The following is a 22,023-nucleotide window of genomic DNA, read 5'->3' on the forward strand; positions in this document are numbered from 1 at the left end:
GGATACACATGGTGATGTCACTTCCTGGATAAACATGGTGATGTCACAACCCGACTCCCAGAGCTGTGCAGGCTGTGGTTGCTGGAGAGGATGATGGCAGGGGGACACTGAGGGACACAGGACACTGGAGGGACACTGACCATCCCTCTGCCATCATCCTCTCCAGCAGCCAAAGCCCACACAGCTGTGGGAGTCGGGTCGTGACATCACCATGTTTATCCAGGAAGTGACATCACCATGTTTATCCAGGAAGTGACATCACCATGTTTATCCAGGAAGTGACATCACCATGTTTATCCAGGAAGTGACATCACCATGTTATCCAGGAAGTGAAGCCTTGATGCAGTAGTAAGTGCAGGGAAAAAGCACTTTATAAGCATTTCCCATAATAAGTGTACATTGGGGATTTGTATAACTTTTGTGGGGCAATACAATACTTTAATAAAAGTTTTCTCCAGACTTCTCCTTAGCTAGTGCAGTGAGGAACAGATGAGTATACCTGCAAACTGTGTGCTAACTGCCCCCTCTAGAAGGTCCACACTGTGCCTAAAAGGTAGGTGTCTAAACTTCCTTTTTATCTCTGACCAACCATAAAGTTCTGGTAGTTGTCCCTTATGTAATCACCAGTGTACCATCTACTGTACGTACACAGTGCTGCCTCCTAAATGTAATCACCCTGACTCAGTAGCCCTGATGCATATGGTGCTTCTGTTTCTTTCCTTCCTGATTGTAGAGCAGCTTGTAAAGTAACCCGTTCTCCCCACACGCCATCTATAGTAATTTTCTATCAATCATTACAGCAGTCTGTTCAGCCCGCTGGACTTTCACTGGTATTATTTCATGCCATAGCAGAGAGGAGTAGGTGTCGTGCTGTAGGGTAAAGGAAGTACCTGCTTTTTCTACAGAAGAACGGCCGAGCTCTGATCCTGACATGTAGAGAATGAGAAATAGCCGTACATCATGGACGGGACTCTCACAGACTTATTAACAGCAGTGAGAGCACTAACATCACCACTCTGAAGGGTTAACATAACAAAACCAAAGTGACAAAGTGCTGGTGAACGTGCACCGGCCTGGACAGGTTGTCACTGGGACAGAAGATGATTCACACAGGACTGACCGGGACAATTTAATTCCAAGTTGTAAGACAACACAAGCAGAAAGACAACCACCAAGGGGGGGAGGGAATAGTATAGAAAGGCACTCTACCTCTATATGAACTAATATGTCCAATAGGTTATCCATTACCCAAACCTCACAGACACGTTTGCTTCTCCCCTTATACCATAGACACTGATAGGATGACAACAGCGGGCATACACTTAGGGTCCTTTTACACGACTTTGAACTGCACAATGGGCTGCACAAACGATCGTTGTATCGTTTGTGTGGCCATGGAAACTAACAGCATAGATATGCATATATCCTTACTGCCAGTTTCCAGATCACAAAGGCAGTGCATACTTACCTTCTGCACTGTCTCAGACTACTGTATTTTTAGACTGTCGGCTCCTCTGGCTGCCAACGATACTGAAGGAGGCGGCTGCTTAAAAATACAATGGTGACTGAAGCTGAACAGGAGAGCTGGATGCCAGATCCCACAGCAGTGCACTAGGTATGTATGCATTGCTTGTGCGACCTGGTGGCATGAATATATATGCAAATCCATGTGCTCAGTTTTCCTTTGCTATCGGCCGCCTATATCCTGCTTACACAGGAAGATGTCCAGCCAAGACCAATAAATTTTAAAGCAATACTGTCACCCCCCTTGCTCTCACTTTATTTTATTGGTTGACAGTGTCACCTAGGCGGGGCCTAATGGCAGTTGGGCCCCATCTTCCTGCTGGGAAGATGACCCAAGTGTCATAAAGCCCCGCCCAGGTGACACAGTCCACCAATGAAATTAAGCGATTTCGAAACAAAAAGAAGACACAGACGAGTACAGGTATGTATCAATATACAGCATCCAAGGTTGTAGATGGTGCGGAGAACAGCACATAGGGTAAGAGGGGGGGGGCAGTCTCACTTTACAGGCTGAAAAGATGCGATCTGCCAAAGATCAGGCTCCTTCTTGCTCCTCGGCTGATCACCGTCACTTTTACAGGAGCTGATAATCGGCCTGCGTAAAAGGCCCTTTATATAGGGTAAAGGTAATAGTGGAGTCTAAATCTAATTGTATCTGAGGCCTGGTGTTAGGAAGCAATCTGTTCGACACAATACACTGTGATAGAGAGACCCTATCGACACAAACTGTGCAGAAAGCAGTAAGGGGACCTATCTACCTAACGGCACACAACTGCTCACTAGGAGGCAAACATCTACCTAACGGGGGACAACTACAAGAGGGGCACCTACCCACTAAGGGGACATTATTACATTGTGGTAGACAAAAGGTGGATGGAGAAGAAAAAAATAAGAGGACGACTTGGTTTAGAGCAGACGCTACTGTACTGTAATTACAATGTATAGGGGTAATGTCTGTGTATATACTGGTTTTTATTCACTAACAATATGAGGGTATTATTAAACCACCAGGTAGAGGTATTACATGGGTTAGGATGTGGTGGTATTAGTTGACACTTTGTAATATTCGGTTATTTCTTATTATCAGTAATACTGCCCGAACAATACCTGGTTTTGTACAATAAGAGTATGATGATCATTTATAGTCACTATTCGGTAGCATTATGCAATCATGGTGTGGCGGTATTATTTGGCCTTAATATAATGTTGGTTTCTGTACAGAGAGTATTGTTATTCTCTATCCACAGATCAGCGCTAAAATGTTCGGTGGCCCTATAGAGACGGAACAGAGTGCAGGCCAAGGTTGCCACACAGACAACACATAGCGGAGACAACTGTTTTCAGGATCAGTGGGGGTCCCAGCAGTCTGACCCCCAGTAATCAGCTTGTTATTGCCTACTCTATGGATAGGAAATATGCTGAGAAAAATACTCCTTTAAAGGGGTAGTCCAGCGAGTCCTTTTAAATCAACTGGTTCCAGAAAGTGCTAGAAATTTGTACATTACTTCTGGTAAAAAACGCAAGTCTTTCAGTATTCATCAGCTGCTGTATGTCCTGCAGGAAGTGGTGTATTCTCTCCAGTCTGACACAGTGCTCTCTGCTGCCACCTCTGTCCATGTCAGGAACTGTCCACAGCAGGAGAGGTTTTCTATGGGGATTTGCTGCTGCTCTGGACAGTTCCTGACATGGACAGAGGGGGCAGCAGAAAGCACTGTCAGACTGGAGAGAATACACCACTACACCACTACACTTCAGGACATACAGCAGCTGATAAGTACTAATAAACTGATAAGTACTTTTTTTTTTTTTTAATAGAAGTATATTCCAAATCTCCGGAGCTTTCTGACCCAAGTTGATAGGAAAGATTTTTTTTTCCGGAGGAGCACCCCTTTAAGTAAAAGGAGCAACAATATAATAGTAATATGCAAAGTGGTAGCATTATGTCACTGTATAAGTATACTGATACAGAGTGTGTGTAATATATATATAATATATATATATATATATATATATATATATATATATATATATAAAATATATATATATATATATATATATATATATATATATATATATATATATATATATATATATATATATATATACCTCTTTGCTGGTACTGTGTTGTGCTGTAGATCTGCTGCATGCAAACCTTTGCATATGGGGAAGCAATTTTATTCTTCGCCTCAGGGAGCCAGAAAAGCCGGCTGCTCCAGTGCATGCTGGGAGTTGTAGTTTTGCAACAGCTGGAGGGGCACAGGTTCTACAATCACACATCTCCTACTGGAAAACCATGCCATAAATAATACTCAGTACTGTTACTATACTACAGATTTACCATGTGGGTGGATATATACTGGATGCATTACATAATACACAGGCTTGTGGGGGGGAAAGAAAAATCACAACGTGCACCAACGTTTGCAGAAATCTGACTCACATCTCTGAACATCACCAACCTGCCGGCATCCATTACTGCTATGTGGAACTAGAAAGCGTTGAGGGCATTTTCTATTCTATAACATATACATATATACATATATATATATATATATATATATATATATATATATATATATATCCATGCATATCTTTCTGGGACTCAGGGATGGGGAACCTTTGGCCCTTCAGCTGTTGCAAAACTACAATTCCCATCATGCCTGGACAGCCAAAGCTAGAGCTTTGGCTGCCCAGGCATGATGGGAATTGTAGTTTTGCAACAGCTGGAGGGCCAAAGGTTCCCCATCCCTTTTATAATCAGTTTGCAAAAAATAGAAATAAAAATGCATGTATCACCCTATATCTAAGATCATAATAAAAGGGACTAAACAGACATCAAGCGATGCACAAAGAAAAGCACAGGAAAGAGCAGACAGAGCCAGGCATGTGTAGTAAAAGTGGCTTGTCATCCCCGGCACACACCCAGAAGATTAGTAGCTCAATACGATATTGATCCCCCGCCGCAGAGCTCGGATGGAGCCATCCTTTAAATGCTGCACATGGCGTAACCTTCCTGGACCACGACCCCAGATGAGTAACGGATATTTTCATCCTCTATGAGCATGTAGGGGAATCAAGGGGTTAAATGGACTCTGCAATGAGGAGGGGATAGGTATCTAATGTGCTGGGAAAGTCTGCTGCACTGGAGACAGGGAAAGCTCCGCTCAGCGGCCTGCAGGATCTGCATCCATACACCCAGGGTGGTGTGTGTGTGTATGTATGTGTATGTATATATAGGTGTTTGTGTTTATAATATTATATATATATATATATATATATATATATATATATATATATACACACACACACGTGTGTGTATGTATAAATGTTTGCGTGTTTGTGTGTATATATATATATATATATATATGTGTGTGTATATGTGTTTGTGTGTATATACACACACACACACACAAGAGATTATATATACACACATACATACATACACACTATATATTTATTTTATTTTTTTATATATATTTATTTTATTTAATATATTTACACACGCTTACACACTAAAATCTATATATACACACACATTTATTTTTTAGATACATACACTATGTCATATATATATTTACAAATAAAAAAAATATTTATCAGAATGTATATATACACAACAGTATAAAAAAAAAAGGAAAAATACAATTAATATATAGAACATAAATGCCTCAATATAAAATAAAATGTTACCGTAATACAGTAAAGGACAACGCTGAACAGTGTCACCAATCCACTAAGCTCAGTCCTGCCAAAAACTGCACCCAGAGAACTTTATCTACAGCCATTTCTTTTATAGGCCCAAAGCCCCCCCCCCCCCCACTATCGCTATATAACGCTCCAAGCTCGGCTGGGGTCACATCACCTCTATTATAAGGTTACGTCCGGCTATTTATCTACATTTGGACGGACCGATCAAATAAGTCAGAAACAAATAAGGATCTTTCTCCACCCCCCCACCCCCCCTTCTCCATCCACCCAGGAGCAGCTACATAGAGGATTCCATGGCTGACACAATAGCAGGACGTACAGAGAAATCAGATGGGATCAAAACCGTCATTACAGGAGGAGACGCCTGTCACTGAAAATTGCTTTACCGTGGGGGATTCTCCTCTCGGCGGGGGTCCGTCACTAATGTCATGTTCAGTAATGACAGCGGAGGAGGGGTATAGCCGCCAGTACAATAAAGGAATCACAGATTGGTGGGCCCCTCCCTACTATGTGTGTGTGTGTGTATACAGAGACAGCACATTTTTTGATGTCGCTCTCCTACACACACACACACACACACACACACACACACACACACCGCTCTCACAATGGCGCAATGACCCGGGCGCACTACCTGCACAATACTGGATGGAATAAGAATACTATATCCTTACCACCACAGAAACCGGGGGCTCCTGTCAGTAATGGAGTCAGCGATCATATATATATATATATATATATATATATATATATATAGTGACAGTGCTGGGATCAGACCATGATATATATATACATATATGTGTGTATATGTATGTATGTATGTGTATATATATATATAGATATAGATTGCAATAATTGAATTGTATATGATACATCTGCAAATAAATTGGCATACAATAATACACTATATATATATATATATATATATATATATATATATATATATATATATATATATATATATAGTGTATCTTTCTATCTATGTATGTATAGAATAGCCTGGGACACAATGTAGTCTGCCAGGATTGCAGAGGACATGCACATGATGATTTATGGCCGCACACTGATGCTGTATCACACTGCAGGATCCCACATAGACGACACAACCCAATGGGTACCAGCACCTGTCCCCCCCCTCCTTACCTAAATGGTACAATCTGGAGCCCATAGGTGACATATCGCGTACCCTCTCACTCATCTAGGAAATAGGGGGGGCTTCCACCACGTCCAGGATAAAACAGCTTTTGAGGTCACCTCTATCCTCCAGTAACCGTAACACGGGGCACACCCATACTGATGCCCGACGAACCGTCACCCGCCAGCGCTGAGCCTCTCCGCCGCCACTATTCCCCCGGTCACCGGCAGCTCCCCCCACTCTCCATCACTGCAGCACCACCGACGTCACAAGCTACCCTACCAACACAAGCAAGACAAAACCTAGCATGCTAGTAGATTACACGCCTCCTTTTCGCGACAGCCCCGCCCCTTTAGCCGACCTCCCGACTGTAATTGGTCAAAGGGATAAAAATGAACAGCAGAGTGAAAGAGAGGAGGGCCTGTCAATCATTAAGAGGCGTGGCAGTTTACCATCACGCCCACCCCGAGCCCTTCCTCGGCACTCCTAGCTAATGCCTAAGTTTTATGGCGATTGCGGTTACCTGGGAGAAGCGTCACAATTCAACTGCGCATGTGCAGCGGTGCTTGTCGGTAAATGTAGTTTAATGTGGTTTGCCATGAAGCCTTTATAATCGCAGCTAGGGGGCGCTGTCCTGTGAAATATTATTGTAGCCAGAGTTACTGACTGGGCATTTGGAAATTTAGCGTAATGTAACCATAGCAACCAATGTTTGCAGTGTTTTTTCATCGTGCTCCATTTAAGTTACTGGAAGATGGATTTTGATTCAGAAACACCCATGTTGGAGGTCTAAGTGGGTGATTGACAGCTCTGTGTGTATATAAAGAGCTGTCAACCATTGAATAGGACCGCCCACTTGACTACTTAGCCCAGAATGTGCGGAGATGAACATGAATAAATTGCAAGTTATCCAGGAGCTTTTCCCACAACACTACGGCCACTAAGGGGTCTGTCTGCCTGTCAATCATCCCGTACTGTGCGCTGACAGGTAGAGAGCTGTGATAAGTCACAGGTGGCTCCCCGCACAGATGCCGCCCCTCTCCCCGCCCAGATGACGCCCCTCTCCCCACCCAGATGACCAGTTGCTGTCCCTCTCCCCGCCCAGATGACTAGTTGCCGCTCCTCTTCCCACCCAGATGACGCCCCTCTACCTGCCAAGATGACTAGTTGCTGCCCCTCTCCCCGCCCAGATGACTAGTTGCCGCTCCTCTTCCCACCCAGATGACGCCCCTCTCCCTGCCAAGATGACTAGTTGCTGCCCCTCTCCCCGCCCAGATGACTAGTTGCCGCCCCTTTCCCCACCCAAATGACTAGTTACCGCCCTTTTCCCCGCCCAGATGACTAGTTGCCTCCCCTCTCCCTGCCCAGATGACGCCCCTCTCCCCACCCAGATGACCAGTTGCTGCCCTTCTGCCCGCCCAGATGACTAGTTGCTGCCCCTCTCCCTGCCAAGATGACTAGTTGCTGTCCTTCTCCCCGCCCAGATGACGCTCTTCTCAACACCCAGATTAATAGTTACCAACCCTCTCCCCGCCAAGAAGACTAGTTGCCGCCCCTCTCCACGCCCAGATGACTAGTTGCCGCCACGCCCAGATGACTAGTTGCCGCCCCGCCCAGATGACTAGTTGCCGCTCCTCTTCCCACCCAGATGACGCCCCTCTCCCTGCCAAGATGACTAGTTGCTGCCCCTCTCCCCGCCCAGATGACTAGTTGCCGCCCCTTTCCCCACCCAAATGACTAGTTACCGCCCTTTTCCCCGCCCAGATGACTAGTTGCCTCCCCTCTCCCTGCCCAGATGACGCCCCTCTCCCCACCCAGATGACCAGTTGCTGCCCTTCTGCCCGCCCAGATGAGTAGTTGCTGCCCCTCTCCCTGCCAAGATGACTAGTTGCTGTCCTTCTCCCCGCCCAGATGACGCTCTTCTCAACACCCAGATGAATAGTTACCAACCCTCTCCCCGCCAAGAAGACTAGTTGCCGCCCCTCTCCACGCCCAGATGACTAGTTGCCGCCACGCCCAGATGACTAGTTGCCGCCCCGCCCAGATGACTAGTTGCTGCCCCTCTAACCGCCCAGATGACGCCCCTTTCCCGCCCAGATGACTAGCTGCCACCCCTCTCCCCGCCCAGATGACTAGTTGCCGCCCCTCTCCATGCCCAGATGACTAGCTGCCGCCCCTCTCCCCCCCAGATGACTAGTTGCCGCCCCTCTTCCCGCCCAGATGATGCCCCTTTCCCCACCTAGATGACTAGTTGCTGCCCCTCTCCCCGCCCAGATGACGCCCCTTTCCCCACCTAGATGACTAGTTGCTGCCCCTCTCCCCGCCCAGATGACGAGTTGCCCTCCCTTTCCCCACCCAAATGACTAGTTGCTGCCCCTCTTTCCGCCCAGATGACTAGTTGCCACCCCTCTCCCTGCCCAGATTATGCCCCTTTCCCCACTCAGATGACTAGTTGCTGCCCCTCTCTCTGCCAAGATGACTAGTTGCTGTCCTTCTCCCTGCCCAGATGACGAGTTGCCCTCCCTTTCCCCACCCAGATGACTAGTTGCTGCCCCTTTTTCCACCCAGATGACTAGTTGCCGCCTCTCTCCCCGCCCAGATTATGCCCCTTTCCCCACTCAGATGACAAGTTGCTGCCCCTCTCTCTGCCAAGATGACTAGTTGCTGTCCTACTCCCCGCCCAGATGACGGCCCCTCTCGACACCCAGATGAATAGTTACCGTCCCTCTCCCCGCCAAGAAGACTAGTTGCCGCCGCTTTCCCCCCCCAGATGACTAGCTGCCGCCCCTCTCCCTGCCCAAATGACTAGTTGCCGCCCCTCTCCCCGCCCAGATGACGCCTCTTTTTCCCACCCAGATGACTAGTTGCCGCCCCTCTCCCCGCCCAGATGACTAGTTGCCGCCCCTCTCCCCGCCCAGATGACTAGTTGCCGCCCCTCTCCTCGCCCAGATGACTAGTTGCCGCCCCTTTCCCGGCCTCAAGCAGCAGAATAAAAAAAATTTCTCCTAACTAAAGCTACTGCTGCAGCCACAGCTGGAACGTGCCACGAGTAGCACCGTAGATCTATACTATGATTCTGGGAACCATGATAGCACAATCCTGGTTCCATTTAAAGGAGTAATCCTAAAAAAAAAAATTTCTTTCAAATCGACTGGTGTCAGAAAGTTATATGTACTTGCAATTTACTTCTATTTAAAAATCTCCAGTCTTCCAGTGCTTATCATCTGCTGTATGTCCTGCAGGAAGTGGTGTATTCTCTCCAGTCTGACACAGTTCTCTCTGCTGCCACCTCTGTCCATGTCAGGAACTGTCCAGAGCAGCAAATCCACATAGAAAACCTCTCCTGCTCTGGACAGTTCCTGACATGGACAGATGTGGCAGCAGAGAATTTTTTTTATCAGAATACCCCTTTAACACCCCCCTTCCCCCCCGGATGATTTCTATATACAATAGGATCTTCTATAGAGCTATGTATATTGCCAACAGCCTAGTGCTGTATAATAATAGCAGTTACTTCGTATTGGAAATGACCGTACACTTATATACACAGTAAGGGACGACACGGGCCCCTCTGCTCTGATCACAGCATTTATATACAGTACCCGGGGGGGGGGGGGGATGCCTGACACTATAGCAGTGTGCACAAGCCCCTACACTGCTGTCAGCCATGCAGCTCCCAACACAAACACTGGGGGGCAGCAGAGGGGCCCCTGTCACCCCTTACTGCTGCTGCTCCATGTATTTCAATGAACTTATATTACTGTATAAAGTATTCTCTTTATTCAAAAAAAAATGTATTAGCAAAATAAATCTCCAGAGTACTCCTTTAATCTGCAAAAATATAATAGAAAATGTATATTAGTATCAATATATGAAAGTAAGCAGAATTAGGGCCTCCTTTAATGGCTGCATCACAGCTATAAAGCTTATTATATGGCGCCACCTGCTGGCAAGGTTACCACATGTCAGGAGCAGCACACAGCTATGAGGCTAGGCTCACACATTGTCAATGTCACACCAAGAATCTGCAAGGAATACATAGGCTCTTCCAAATACTTTATTCACATATATAAAACCCACGGCTGCTGTATGTGCTGCAGGAAGTGGTGTATTCTCTCCAGTCTGACACAGTGCTTTCTGCTGCCACCTCTGTCCATGTCAGGAACTGTCCAGAGCAGGAGAGGTTTTTCTATGGGGATTTGCTGCTGCTCTGGACAGTTCCTGACATGGACAGAGGTGGCAGCAGAGAGCAATGTGTCAGACTGGAGAGAATACACCACTTCCTGCAGGACATACAGCAGCTGATAAGTACTGGAAGACTGGAGATTTTTTATAGAAGTAAATTGCATCATAAAATACATACAATGCAATATAGCCAATGATCTGGGTGGTGGGGAATTGGCCAGCCCCATATGAATATAGAGGAACCCAGGCAGGTACAATAAGTATGTGTGGCCTATTATGCTGTGTATATAGAGATATTGATAAGCAATGATATTATTGGAACTCTATGTGTACATAGAATAGTAGAGCAGCTAATATCCCAGCAGTGTAATCGCCCATGCTATATCCTATTTGGTAAAGTGCTTTGCAGCATCCACCATAAGGAGCACAATAATACTGTAAGCCATTATTAGTCCAGCAGGGATTACAGCTCCGGCTTCTCACATCTTATGTGTGCTGCTCCAGGAGGCTGGAAGAATCTTCCCGACCCTCAGAGGGACACATGAGCTTCCTATCCGCCAGCGCTCAGCGCCAGACATACCGCACAGTACATTACCTGCGCTATATGGGATCATCCATGTAACACTATTCACTACAGGTGAGTGTCTGTATTCACACATAGAGAAAAGCACCGGGAAATCTGTCTGTCTATCTATCTATCTATCTCCTATCTATCTATCTATCTCCTATCTATCTCCTATCTATCTATCTATCTATCTATCTATCTATGGTATATGGGATCATCCATGTAACACTATTCACTACAGGTGAGTGTCTGTATTCACACATAGAGAAAAGCACCGGGAAATCTGTCTATCTATCTATCTATCTATCTATCTCCTATCTATAATCTATCTATCTATCTCCTATCTATCCATCTATCCATCTCCTATCTATCCATCTATCTATCTATCTATCTATCTATCTCCTGTCTATCTCCTATCTATCTCCTATCTATCTCCTATCTATCTATCTATCTCCTATCTATCTATCTATCTATCTATCTATCTATCTATCTATCTCCTATCTATCTATCTATCTATCTATCTATCTCCTATCTCCTATCTATCTATCTATCTCCTATCTATCTATCTATCTATCTATCTATCTATCTATCTCCTATCTATCTATCTATCTATCTATCTATCTATCTATCTATCTATCTATTATCTCCTATCTATCTATCTATCTCCTATCTATCTATCTATCTATCTATCTATCTATCTATCTATCTATCTATCTATCTATCTCCTATCTATCTATCTATCTATCTATCTCCTATCTATCTATCTCCTATCCATCCATCCATCCATCATAAATTGTTTATAATGGTGTAATCCCGTATTGTCTGTTACTTTCAAATATACCATGAATGAGGTCATACCCATGAGTTTGCCTGACCCTCTGACTTGGTGGGATCAGCCACCTATATATACATTGCACCCTCTGAGCGTCGTTCATGGTAAGGCTAGGTTCACACTGTGTTTTTGCAATCCATTTTTTTCATCCGTTTTTTGCACACAAAAAAAAAAAAAGTCAATAGAAAAGCGGATCAAAATGGATGCACACAAATGCATCCGTTTTTTAATCTGTTTTTTTTTGTGTGCAAAAAACGGATTGCAAAAACGCAGTGTGAACCTAGCCTAAGGAGTAACGGCTGTTGGACAGACTGCAGGATATACATAGAAACATAGAAGATTGTTGGCCCTATTAGTATTTCCCTTCTTATTATCTTAGGATAGATATATGTATATACCAGGCAGGAGATAAGAATTATTCGAAGTCTTTGGAGACAGATTGAGTGCTGCCACGTTCTGCTACCAGCTATATCTACAGATCAGTGGGGGTCTCAGCATTGAGACCCTAAATGATTAAACCTCTTTGGCATAAGACTATTATTAGTGACAGTAAAGGGAAACTATGCCCCCCCCTGCGATCTCCGCATCGCACCCCCACCCCTTCCTGGCTCCTTTGTTATGAATACAGCAGCGGTACGGCGTGTGACCCACAGGCTCTATTCATTCCTAAGGAACCGTCGGAAAGAGCAGAGTGCTGAACTTGTCTCTCTCTCCGGCGGCGCCATTCATTCTCTATGGAGGCGCCAGAGAGAGAGGAGTACAGGTACAGCACTTGGATCTTTCCAGCGGCTCCATAGGAATGAATAGAGCCATGGTCGCACGACGTTCCGCAGCTTTATTCATAACAAAGGAGGTGTGGGGGGGGAGGGGGCTGGGGGTTGGGGCAATATGGGGATTGCCAGGGGGTAAGGAGGATAGACCCCCTGAAATCTCTTACTTTATCTTGGAATACCTCTTTAACTATATTTAGTCAACTATGAGCAGGGAATAATAGACGATTACATTTTGCTTCATTACTCATAGAGGTGTCCGATAATATTGGATCCCGGTCATTACAAATCACATGAACAGAACTTTATCTCAGTATAAGATTTAGAAACAAGTCTTCTACAGCTCAGATGGGTCAGTGCTTTTCTTCTACTCATCACAAATGGGGAGGTTCTGTTTTTCAGAAGATCAGACTCTAAAAGGGTTGTCCAGACTTAGTAAGACATGGCCACTTTCTTCCAGAAAAAGCACAACTCTTTGGGTGCGGGGGTTTTGCAGCTCAATTCCATTGAAGTGAATGGAACTGAATTATAACACCACACACAACCTGAGGACAGGGGTGGCGCTGTTTTTGCAAGAAAGTAATTGTGCTTTTTCTAATCCTGGATAACTTCTTTAATGCCCACTTGACCTGGTTCCTGATACCAAGATGTTTAATGGCATATAGTTCATGTCTAGGCTTTGAAGATATCATTAAAGGGGCTTTTCTCTCAAACATAACTTGTCATATGTTGTGAGACTGACAATTCCTTCCATACTTGTTATTATCTATGCAGTCTCCTTTCCTCAGTTCTGAGCTGCTGCTTTCTGCTGAAGACACGAAAATCTGTGTGTGAGCTTTTCTTACTGTCTCCCCCTCCCTTCTGAGACAGAAGATGTAAACAAGTCCCTGGCAGGCTTTATCTGCAACTTTGTAGCTTCTTTGTAATGCTGGGAGGGTTAATCTGAGTTCAAGTTGCTGATGAACTGTGATTAATCCTCCCAGCATTACAAAGAAGCTACAATGTTGCAGATACAGCCTGCCAGGGACTTGTTTACATCAGCCCTCTTTGAAGGCAGGGGGAAGGAGGAGGAGACACAGAGAAAAGCTCACACACAGATTTTTGTGTCTTCAGAAGAAAGCAGCAGCTTAGAACTGGGTGAAGGAGACTGAATAGATAATAACAAGTATGGAAGGAAATGTTAGTCTCACCATGGGCAGCAACATATGAAAAGTTATGTTTGAGTGGAATACCCCTTTAATATTATATAACAATCCTTTCAGCTGGCTGCCTTTGAACTCCGTGCCGTTCTGTTCTGGGTGCCTGGAAAAGCTGGGAAACTGGGAGTTTCCCAGGACTGGATCCAGCTTTTCCAGGCACCCAGGACGGAACGGCATGGAGATCAAAGGCAGCCAGCTGACAAGCTCTTCGCTCTGTATATCTGTAAATTCGCTCACCCCTTTTTTTAACCCCGTTATAACAACCCTCTGTATTGCGTTCCCATAGTGTGAGACCTCCGCTTACCTCCTAAAAACAAGATGGCTGTTCTAAAAGTGAAGTTCTCTAAAACGAGAAGAGGAAAGTTAGCTCAAGTCTTATGGATTCTTAACTGGATCTCGGTGGTGACCGGACTCATCATCTTCAGCCTCGGCCTCTATTTAAAGATTGAGATCAAGAAGCGGAGTGAATTGATGGTGAGCGGAAACATCCAGTCTGTCCCCAACATGCTGATAGCCGTGGGCACCATCGCCTGCATCATCAACTTCTTTGGTGGAAAGATCTGCTACGACTGCTCGGACGCCAATAAGTTTTCGAGGTGGAAGCTGTTCATGTTGCCCTATATCATCTGCACCTTCTTCTTTACCTTCTGCGTCTTTGCCGGAGCCATTATGTGTTACACCATGAGGAACGAGCTGGAGTCGGCTCTGTACCGCGGACTCAAAGACGCTCTCAAGTATTACAAGGACACTGACATCCCGGGACGTTGCTTCCTGAAATCCACCATAGACATGCTTCAGATTGACTTCCAGTGTTGTGGGAACAATGGTTTTCGGGACTGGTTTGAAATCCAGTGGATATCTGGACGTTACCTGGATATGAGTTCCAAAGAGACCCTTGAGTAAGTACAGAGGGCCGGTCAGTTCTTTCAACCGGTTGCAGAAAGTTATATAGATTTGTAATTTACTTTTATCCCAAAATCTCCAGTCTTCCCATACTTATCAGCTGCTGTATGTCCTGCAGGAAGTGGTGTATTCTTTTTTTAGTCTGACACAGTGCTCTCTGCTGCCTGTCCAGAGCAATAGCAAATCCATATAGAAAACCTCTGTAGGACATACAGCAGCTGATACGTACTAGATGACTTTTTTTTAAATAACAATGCTATATATGGTAACTTTATGACACCAGTTGATGTAAAAGAATTTTTTTTTTTTACCAGAGTTCCCCTTCAAAAGGGTTACTCCAGCGAAAATCTTTTTCTTTCAAATCATCTGGTTTCAGATATAGATCAGATAGCTAGATATGGATTTGTAATTTACTTCTATTACAAATCTCAAGTAATTTCATACTTATCAGCTGCTGTATATCCTGCAGGAAGTGGTGTATTTTCTCCAGTCTGACACAGTGCTCTCTGCTGCCACCTCTGTCCATGTCAGGAACTGTCCAGAGCAGGAGAGGTTTTCTATGGGGATTCGCTGCTGTGGACTGTTCCTGACATGGACAGAGGTGGCAGCAGAGAGCGCTGTGTCAGACTGGAGAGAATACACCTCTTCCTGCAGGACATACAGCAGCTGATACATACTGGAAGACTGGATATTTTTGAAAAGAAAAAAATTACAATTACAATTAAAAGAAATAATTTACAAATTACAATTTTGAAAGAAAGAGATTTGAGCTGGAGAACCTCTTTAAGCAAGGTAAATACACACTTTGTACAGGAAGATTTCCCAGTGTAGATCTCCAACAGATGATTCTAATGTATGAATTTAGGCAGAGAAAGTCTCCGGCTCTACTGCATCCAATATTTAACTCCTAATTTAAATGTCCGAATTTGTCACATTGAACATATTCTGGGGTGCTCACTTCTACGTAGATTTACAAATGTCTTCATCAGTAGAGAGAAATGAGCGTAGAGGGCACTCACCATAAAAACTTTATCTTTATTGAAGACTTCATAAAAAACACCATAGCAGGGTTAGCAGTAGCGAGGAGGCCAGTACTCACAAGACAGCGTGATAGCTGTTTCGCGCACGTCAGGTCTGTAAATGCACTCACCATAAAAACTTTATCTTTATTGAAGACTTCATAAAAAACACCATAGCAGGGTTAGCAGTAGCGAGGAGGCCAGTACTCACAAGACAGCGTGATAGCTGTTTCGCGCACGTCAGGTCTGTAAATGCGCAATAACGTGCGCGAAACAGCTGTAGAACTGGCCTCCTCGCTACTGCTAACCATTCCATGGTGTTTTTAAGAAGTCTTCAATAAAGATAAAGTTTTTATGGTGAGTGCCCTCTACGCTAATTTCTCAGCATCTTCACGGACCACTGGAATCTGCAGCCTGGAGAAGTTTATAGACTTCTATGGCAGGGTGTTATGGGAATCCTCTGTGACACACAGGTAGGGCCTTTCTTACGGAGGTCCTGAGGCCGGTCACTTAGTAGACCACAGGCACAGGAAGATGTAAGGACTGGTGGTTATGTCTTCCTCTGCCCCTGCCAGCTGTTAGATTTCAGCCAGAGCCAGACTTCTCCTTTAAGGCTATGTTCACACACTATATAGACAATGGCTGCTGTTTATGACTACCTATTCATCAACGCTGGCCGTGGGTAGCGTTAAACAACGTCCATTCATACGGATCGGGCATTATTTATACAGCGTGGGAACATAAGTAAAACACTAGGACTGGAGATTTAGGTTAAAGGGGTAGTCCAGCGGTAGTGCAACATCTACATTGTTTTCTAGTCAGAATATTACCCAGCAGGCTCAGGGTACGTGCAAACTACAGAATCCACCATACAGCTTGCACCCGCTGGAAGACTCTGGCGGCCGCACGCATCTCCGACGCTCCCATACACTCCATTCTATGGTTTGCCAGATTCCGCCGTCAGCCCAAAGAATGAGAGTCCGTGAGCAGGTGCGAGCTGCGGAATCTGTGACGAGTGTTCTGTCAGGATTCTGTAGGTGTGCACATACCCTAATTCTATCAACGGGCACCCCTAGGTCTGTCCCACTTTTATTGATCCCACTCCATTACCATTGCCTGTCTATAGGGCCCAGTCCACAGCTCTTTTATAGGCCAAGAATTTACACGTACTGATTAAACGCTCAAGCGACCGTGGAAAGACGATTTGGTCTTTTCAGCAACCGACGTTCAGACAAAGAGATTAAATGGCTGTAAAAACTTGTTATTTCGATCATTGATCTAATCTGTTTTGCTGTAACACAGCAGGGTTAATCTGCGAACGACTATTTAGACAAACAGATCTGCAAACTATCAACGAACAATCAATGAGGATTTTAGTACATTTAGTACATAGTGATTTACCTCTTCTTGTTTGATTGGTAGCTGAATTTACACAGGCAGATAATCGCTACTTTTCTGTCGTTATCGTGAATTTTTAAACGATAATCAATGTGTCTGAAGGGACCATTACTGTCTGCTCTGCAGGGGCCAACCCCACACTTGGCGAAGCAGCTCAACCACAGACCTGCTAATGCTAAGAAGTCGTTTTGGTGTACTGGAGGTGGGACTACCACCCCCAGTACACCGATCCACCCCTTCTAATGAATAACAGCAGAGCAGACAGGCCGGGGGGCAGATCAGTGCTCTGGTGGGGGTGCCATTCCCAGTGCATAATGATTTAACTGCTAATATCATGGAAACGGTGCAGAGGATGAAGGTAAGAGGCTTACCTTCATCCTCTGCGTCCCATGCACAAATCAGAAGGTTAGATGCTTCTAACCTGCTGATAGTTCCCCTTTTTATTGGCCAATGTAAAAGGAACCAAAAATGCTTGGTCGTCAACTGATCTGGACTAAAAATGTTGGTTGTCCACATATTGCCCATGTGAATGGAAGATCCATGGACAACAATTAAATTGAATATTGTAGGTTAAATTGTTTTGTACCGTAAATATGAATTCTCTAAGGTTCAGTGTTGGGTACCGTTCCTGACTATGCTACCGCAGCCGTAGGCCCTACTGTACTATTATGTGCCTCCAAAAATAATAGCATCCTCTTTCTGAAGAGCACAAGCACCATACACGTGGTCATGCAGTGCCCACAGACCTATAATACAAATCCAATGGGACCCCATTGTCTAACACAGTGTTCCCCATTTTCAGTCCTCAAGGACCACAAGCAGGTCATGATTTGAAGATAACTTATATAAAGACCACCTGCAATGATACCTGATGCACTGACTATAATGAAATCACTGGTAACATTGTAAGGAAATCCTCAAAACATGGCCTGTTGGTGGTCCTTGAGGACTGGAGTTGTGGAACACTGGTCTAACATACAGGTCATAGGGCCCATGTCTGTAGTTTAGCTTCATAGAGACACTGGTAGGGGGGGCCTTACATAATATATATATGTATATATATATATATATATATATATATATATATATATATATATATATATATATATACACTCACTATTACTCCTATCTTCTGCAGCCGTTTCAAAAGCAACGTGGATGGCAAATACTTAATGGACGGCGTTCCCTTCAGCTGCTGTAACCCCAACTCTCCGCGGCCTTGTATCCAGTATCAGATTACTAATAACTCTGCTCATTATAACTATGACTACCTCACAGAGGAGCTGAACATCTGGCTCCGCGGCTGCAGACAAGCTCTCCTGGAGTATTACGACAACCTCATGCAGTCCATTGGTCTCACCGTGCTACTGGTCTGGCTCTTTGAGGTAAGACAGCAATGAGAATATATCATGTTCCAGAAAAGATGACACCGTATACAGTACCTTCTATTCTTGCTCTATTTTAGTACTCACCATTTCTTGCTTATGTAACCACGATAGACTATCTTCTTGTTCTGCAACATAGACTAGACCCTTTATATTAGGAGTACGTGCATCACCAATAGGGATATTCGAATAATACTGCCTACTGTCTGTACTTGTCAGTGATCCATTATACATAGAACAAAAACATTTAAAGGGGTATTCCGACATTAGGTAAAAAAATAATAAATAAACATGCAGCAGAAGTGTGTAGCATTGCTCACCTGTCTCAGTCATCAACATATCAAAAATCCATTTGTTTTGGGTGTCTTAGTACTGTACTTTGTTGTACTTCCTGGTTGAGCAGTTGTTCAGTCCCAGAATGCATTGCTTTCCTTCTTCATCACAGTCCTCCCACCCTGCCTACTCTCCTCCCCAAGCACTTCTGCCAGTTTTATGTACATTGCTCTGTGAGGTTGCAGCTCCTCCCGCATTGGGACACCAGGGGAGTGCAGAGAGGTAAACAGATATTGTTTGTTATCTTTTCTTAGATGGCAGCAAGATGTAAAAAAAAAAATGTGCGAGAGACGGATAGCCCCTTTAATACTTGGAGCTATGGGTGGTCAGTGTGAAGCTGCATCCAAGAGCCCCTCTGCCATAAGGCGAGTTCAATGACTTGCCTCAGGTGGCACCACCTAGAATCAGAAAGGTTTTCGTATGGCAGAAAGATGTAAAAAAAAAATAAAAATGTTCGAGCGCCGGATAACCCCTTTAAGAGGTGACAGGGAGCAACCTATTACACAGGGAAAGGCTGAGGCTGCATCATATAGGATACACTGATATTCTGGATGCAGCTGAGGATAGGTTCACACTACGGAATCCGCGCGGATGAATTCCAACGGATTCCAGTGCTCGCATCGGCACACCTCTCAGCCCCTGCCATAGACGCCATTCTATGCACGGGCAGATTCTGCCATCTGCTGAAAGAAATTACATGTTAATTCTTTTGGTGGACAGCGGAATCGGCCCGGCCATAAAATAGTGTCTATGGCAGGGGCGGAGAGGTGTGCCGATGCGAGCTATGGAATCCTTTGGAACTTATCCACGCGGATTCTATAGTGTGAACCCACCCTTAAACTGACCTTCCATGCCAACAAACTCCATCTCAATAGACAGCTGATCACAATCCTACATGCAGCTTCACTCTGATCTCCCTTGCCTCCTAGTATTAGGAGCTGACATGGAGCAACATATCAGACAGAGGCAGGGTGAAGCTGCATCTCATAGGATACACTGAAACTCTATAGCATGAGTGTCAAACTACAATTCCCGTCATGGCTTAAGGCTTTGGCTGTCCAGGCATGATGGGTATTGTAGTTTTGCAACAGCTGGAGGGCCGCAAGTTTGACACCTGTGCTCTACAGTATAGATGACAGAAGTTCTAGGTCACTGACCACTTAGATAGAACTTAGAGCAAGTGTGCAGCCATGAGACCACCCATCTCCACATCTCATGGTAACTGTAGGCTGCATTAGGAGAGTCAAAGGAATCAAGACGGCAACAACCCATAAACACAAGTGCCTCTACGTTACTCTTTAATGATATCCTATGCTGGATTATATACAATATAGGTTAAAATTCCTGAATGTAGGGTGTAACTAACAACTGACTAACCTATCCTCCTCAGCTGTCAGTGCTGACCGGTGTGCGATACCTTCAAACCGCAATGGAGAACGTCTTGATTTTGGGAGACCCAGAGTCTGAATCTGACGGATGGTTACTACAGAACAGCTGCATGGAAACGGCAAAACATAACATTCAGATAATCAAAAATCTCGGCAAGATGAACCAGATCTCCACCCTATCAGGGAAATCTGACCCAAATGTGGACATCCCCATAGCAGATTATGGACCAGATAATGTTCCACCGAGCTCCATCCCAGCAGACAGCTGACCCCAGTCCTTGCCGCGGCTGAAGTCACATACAGAACTTCAGAGGGAACTTTAAAGGTTTGAACTGAACGATCAGTGGCAAATCAGGGGCACATGGCCAGAAGGGGAAAAGGCTTCAATGGAAGAGAACTTTAATTGTGAAAGGACTATATAACAGATGATAGAGCTTATGTGTATGTTGTATGAGGATAGTAAGGGGTTCTGGAAGTTGTTTCTGCACTTTTAATGCATTTTACAAAATAAGTTACTTTATACTTTGGGTTTTATTAAAGAAGCACTCATAGATAGAATGCCCGGTCACCATCACTGTTCCTGCAGGGTCATCTGTTTCATCCCAGCTTTGCTGCATCCACATGCTTGGGTCATGTGACCTCTGATCAGCCACAATATCATGATGTAGCGCAGGGATGGGGAACCTTCGGCCCTCCAGCTGTTGCAAAACTACAATTCCCATCATGCCTGGACAGCCAAAGCTTCGCTTTGGCTGTCCAGGCATGATGGGAATTGTAGTTTTGCAACAGCTGGAGGGCCGAAGGTTCCCCATCCCTGATGTAGCAGCACCGCACCAGATGGGCAGCTAGAGCCAGTACCATATCTGACTGCTGGAGGAAGGATGTAATAATCCTCACGTCTAAAGAAGCTAATGGACTATAAGTATAGTTAGGGAGGATGAACTGTCAATCAAATTCATGATATCTGTGTGTTAGGAGCTGTATACTCATCACACTCATGGGAGTTTCAGTCTCCCTCTTTGGAGAGATAGTATGGAAAAGTTCATGAAAAGGCTCTGCTGGCTGAGATGGTGACTCTATTGAGAGCACAGAAGCACATGTGATTTCCAGGGGTCATGAAATCATATGACCAAACTGAAGGAAATTAAAAGGGGTTATCCAGAATTAGAAAAACATGGTCACTTTCTTCTAGAAACAGCACCACGCTTGTCTCCAGTTTGGGTGGAGTTTGTAACTCCGTTTCATTTAATTGAATGGAGCTTTAAAAGGATGTACCATCAGATACATCCTCTTTAATCTGACCCAGGAATAGAACGTCGCCAACAAGGGAAAGCCGGCGCCGTGGTCCGTTCTATCCACAGGTACCGGGCCGGGGCTGAAGCACAGTTATGCTCAGCCAATCGCAGCTGAGCAGCTGATGACGGACGGCTGGAGCGGTTCGGCCGGCCTCCCGAAGATGACTTCTTTCGACCCAAGATGGTGGCCGGGGTCGACAGTAATCTGGTGAGTATACTGCACCACACTTCCGGGGGTGGGGGGACACGAGTAAGGGGGGGATTCACTTACATAACACACATTACAAAGTTGTATAACTTTGTAATGTGTGTTATTTAGTGAATCATTTTTTTTAAACACCGCACTACCCCTTTAATTGCAAAACTCCACCCGAATTGAAAACA

General features: G+C 44.8%; 2 protein-coding genes across 11 annotated transcripts in view; one reads left to right on the plus strand and one right to left on the minus strand.

Annotated features, from left to right (window-relative positions):
- The window catches only part of TTBK2 (tau tubulin kinase 2), a 68,166-nt gene extending 61,209 nt beyond the window's left edge, over nt 1-6,957 (minus strand). For 2 of the 5 annotated variants that reach the window (XR_011359597.1, XM_069950925.1), the window contains exon 1: nt 6,376-6,848. The gene's annotated coding sequence lies outside the window, so the exon portion shown is untranslated. Of the gene's footprint in view, nt 1-5,214; nt 5,301-6,375; nt 6,849-6,890 lie in introns of those variants that run through there. The other 3 variants (XM_069950926.1, XM_069950928.1, XM_069950927.1) reach the window with 3 other exon arrangements.
- LOC138771311 (photoreceptor outer segment membrane glycoprotein 2-like) lies at nt 6,546-21,035 on the plus strand. Of its 6 annotated transcripts, none has more exons than XM_069950930.1 (5): nt 6,547-6,939; nt 11,005-11,189; nt 14,205-14,817; nt 18,377-18,623; nt 20,347-21,035. In XM_069950930.1, the coding sequence occupies exons 3-5, from the start codon at nt 14,237-14,239 to the stop codon at nt 20,611-20,613; spliced, it is 1,095 nt and encodes a 364-aa protein (XP_069807031.1). In that variant the 5' UTR covers nt 6,547-6,939; nt 11,005-11,189; nt 14,205-14,236; the 3' UTR covers nt 20,614-21,035. The 6 variants fall into 6 exon arrangements, with proteins under 6 accessions (XP_069807035.1, XP_069807031.1, XP_069807033.1 ...); XM_069950932.1 differs by having other exon boundaries at nt 11,057-11,189; XM_069950931.1 differs by lacking the exon at nt 6,547-6,939 and adding an exon at nt 6,955-7,355.
- The last annotated feature ends 988 nt before the right edge of the window (nt 21,036-22,023 follow it).

This window comes from Dendropsophus ebraccatus, chromosome 13 (genome assembly GCF_027789765.1).
Source record: "Dendropsophus ebraccatus isolate aDenEbr1 chromosome 13, aDenEbr1.pat, whole genome shotgun sequence".
In the NCBI taxonomy this organism is placed as follows: Eukaryota; Metazoa; Chordata; class Amphibia; order Anura; family Hylidae; genus Dendropsophus; species Dendropsophus ebraccatus.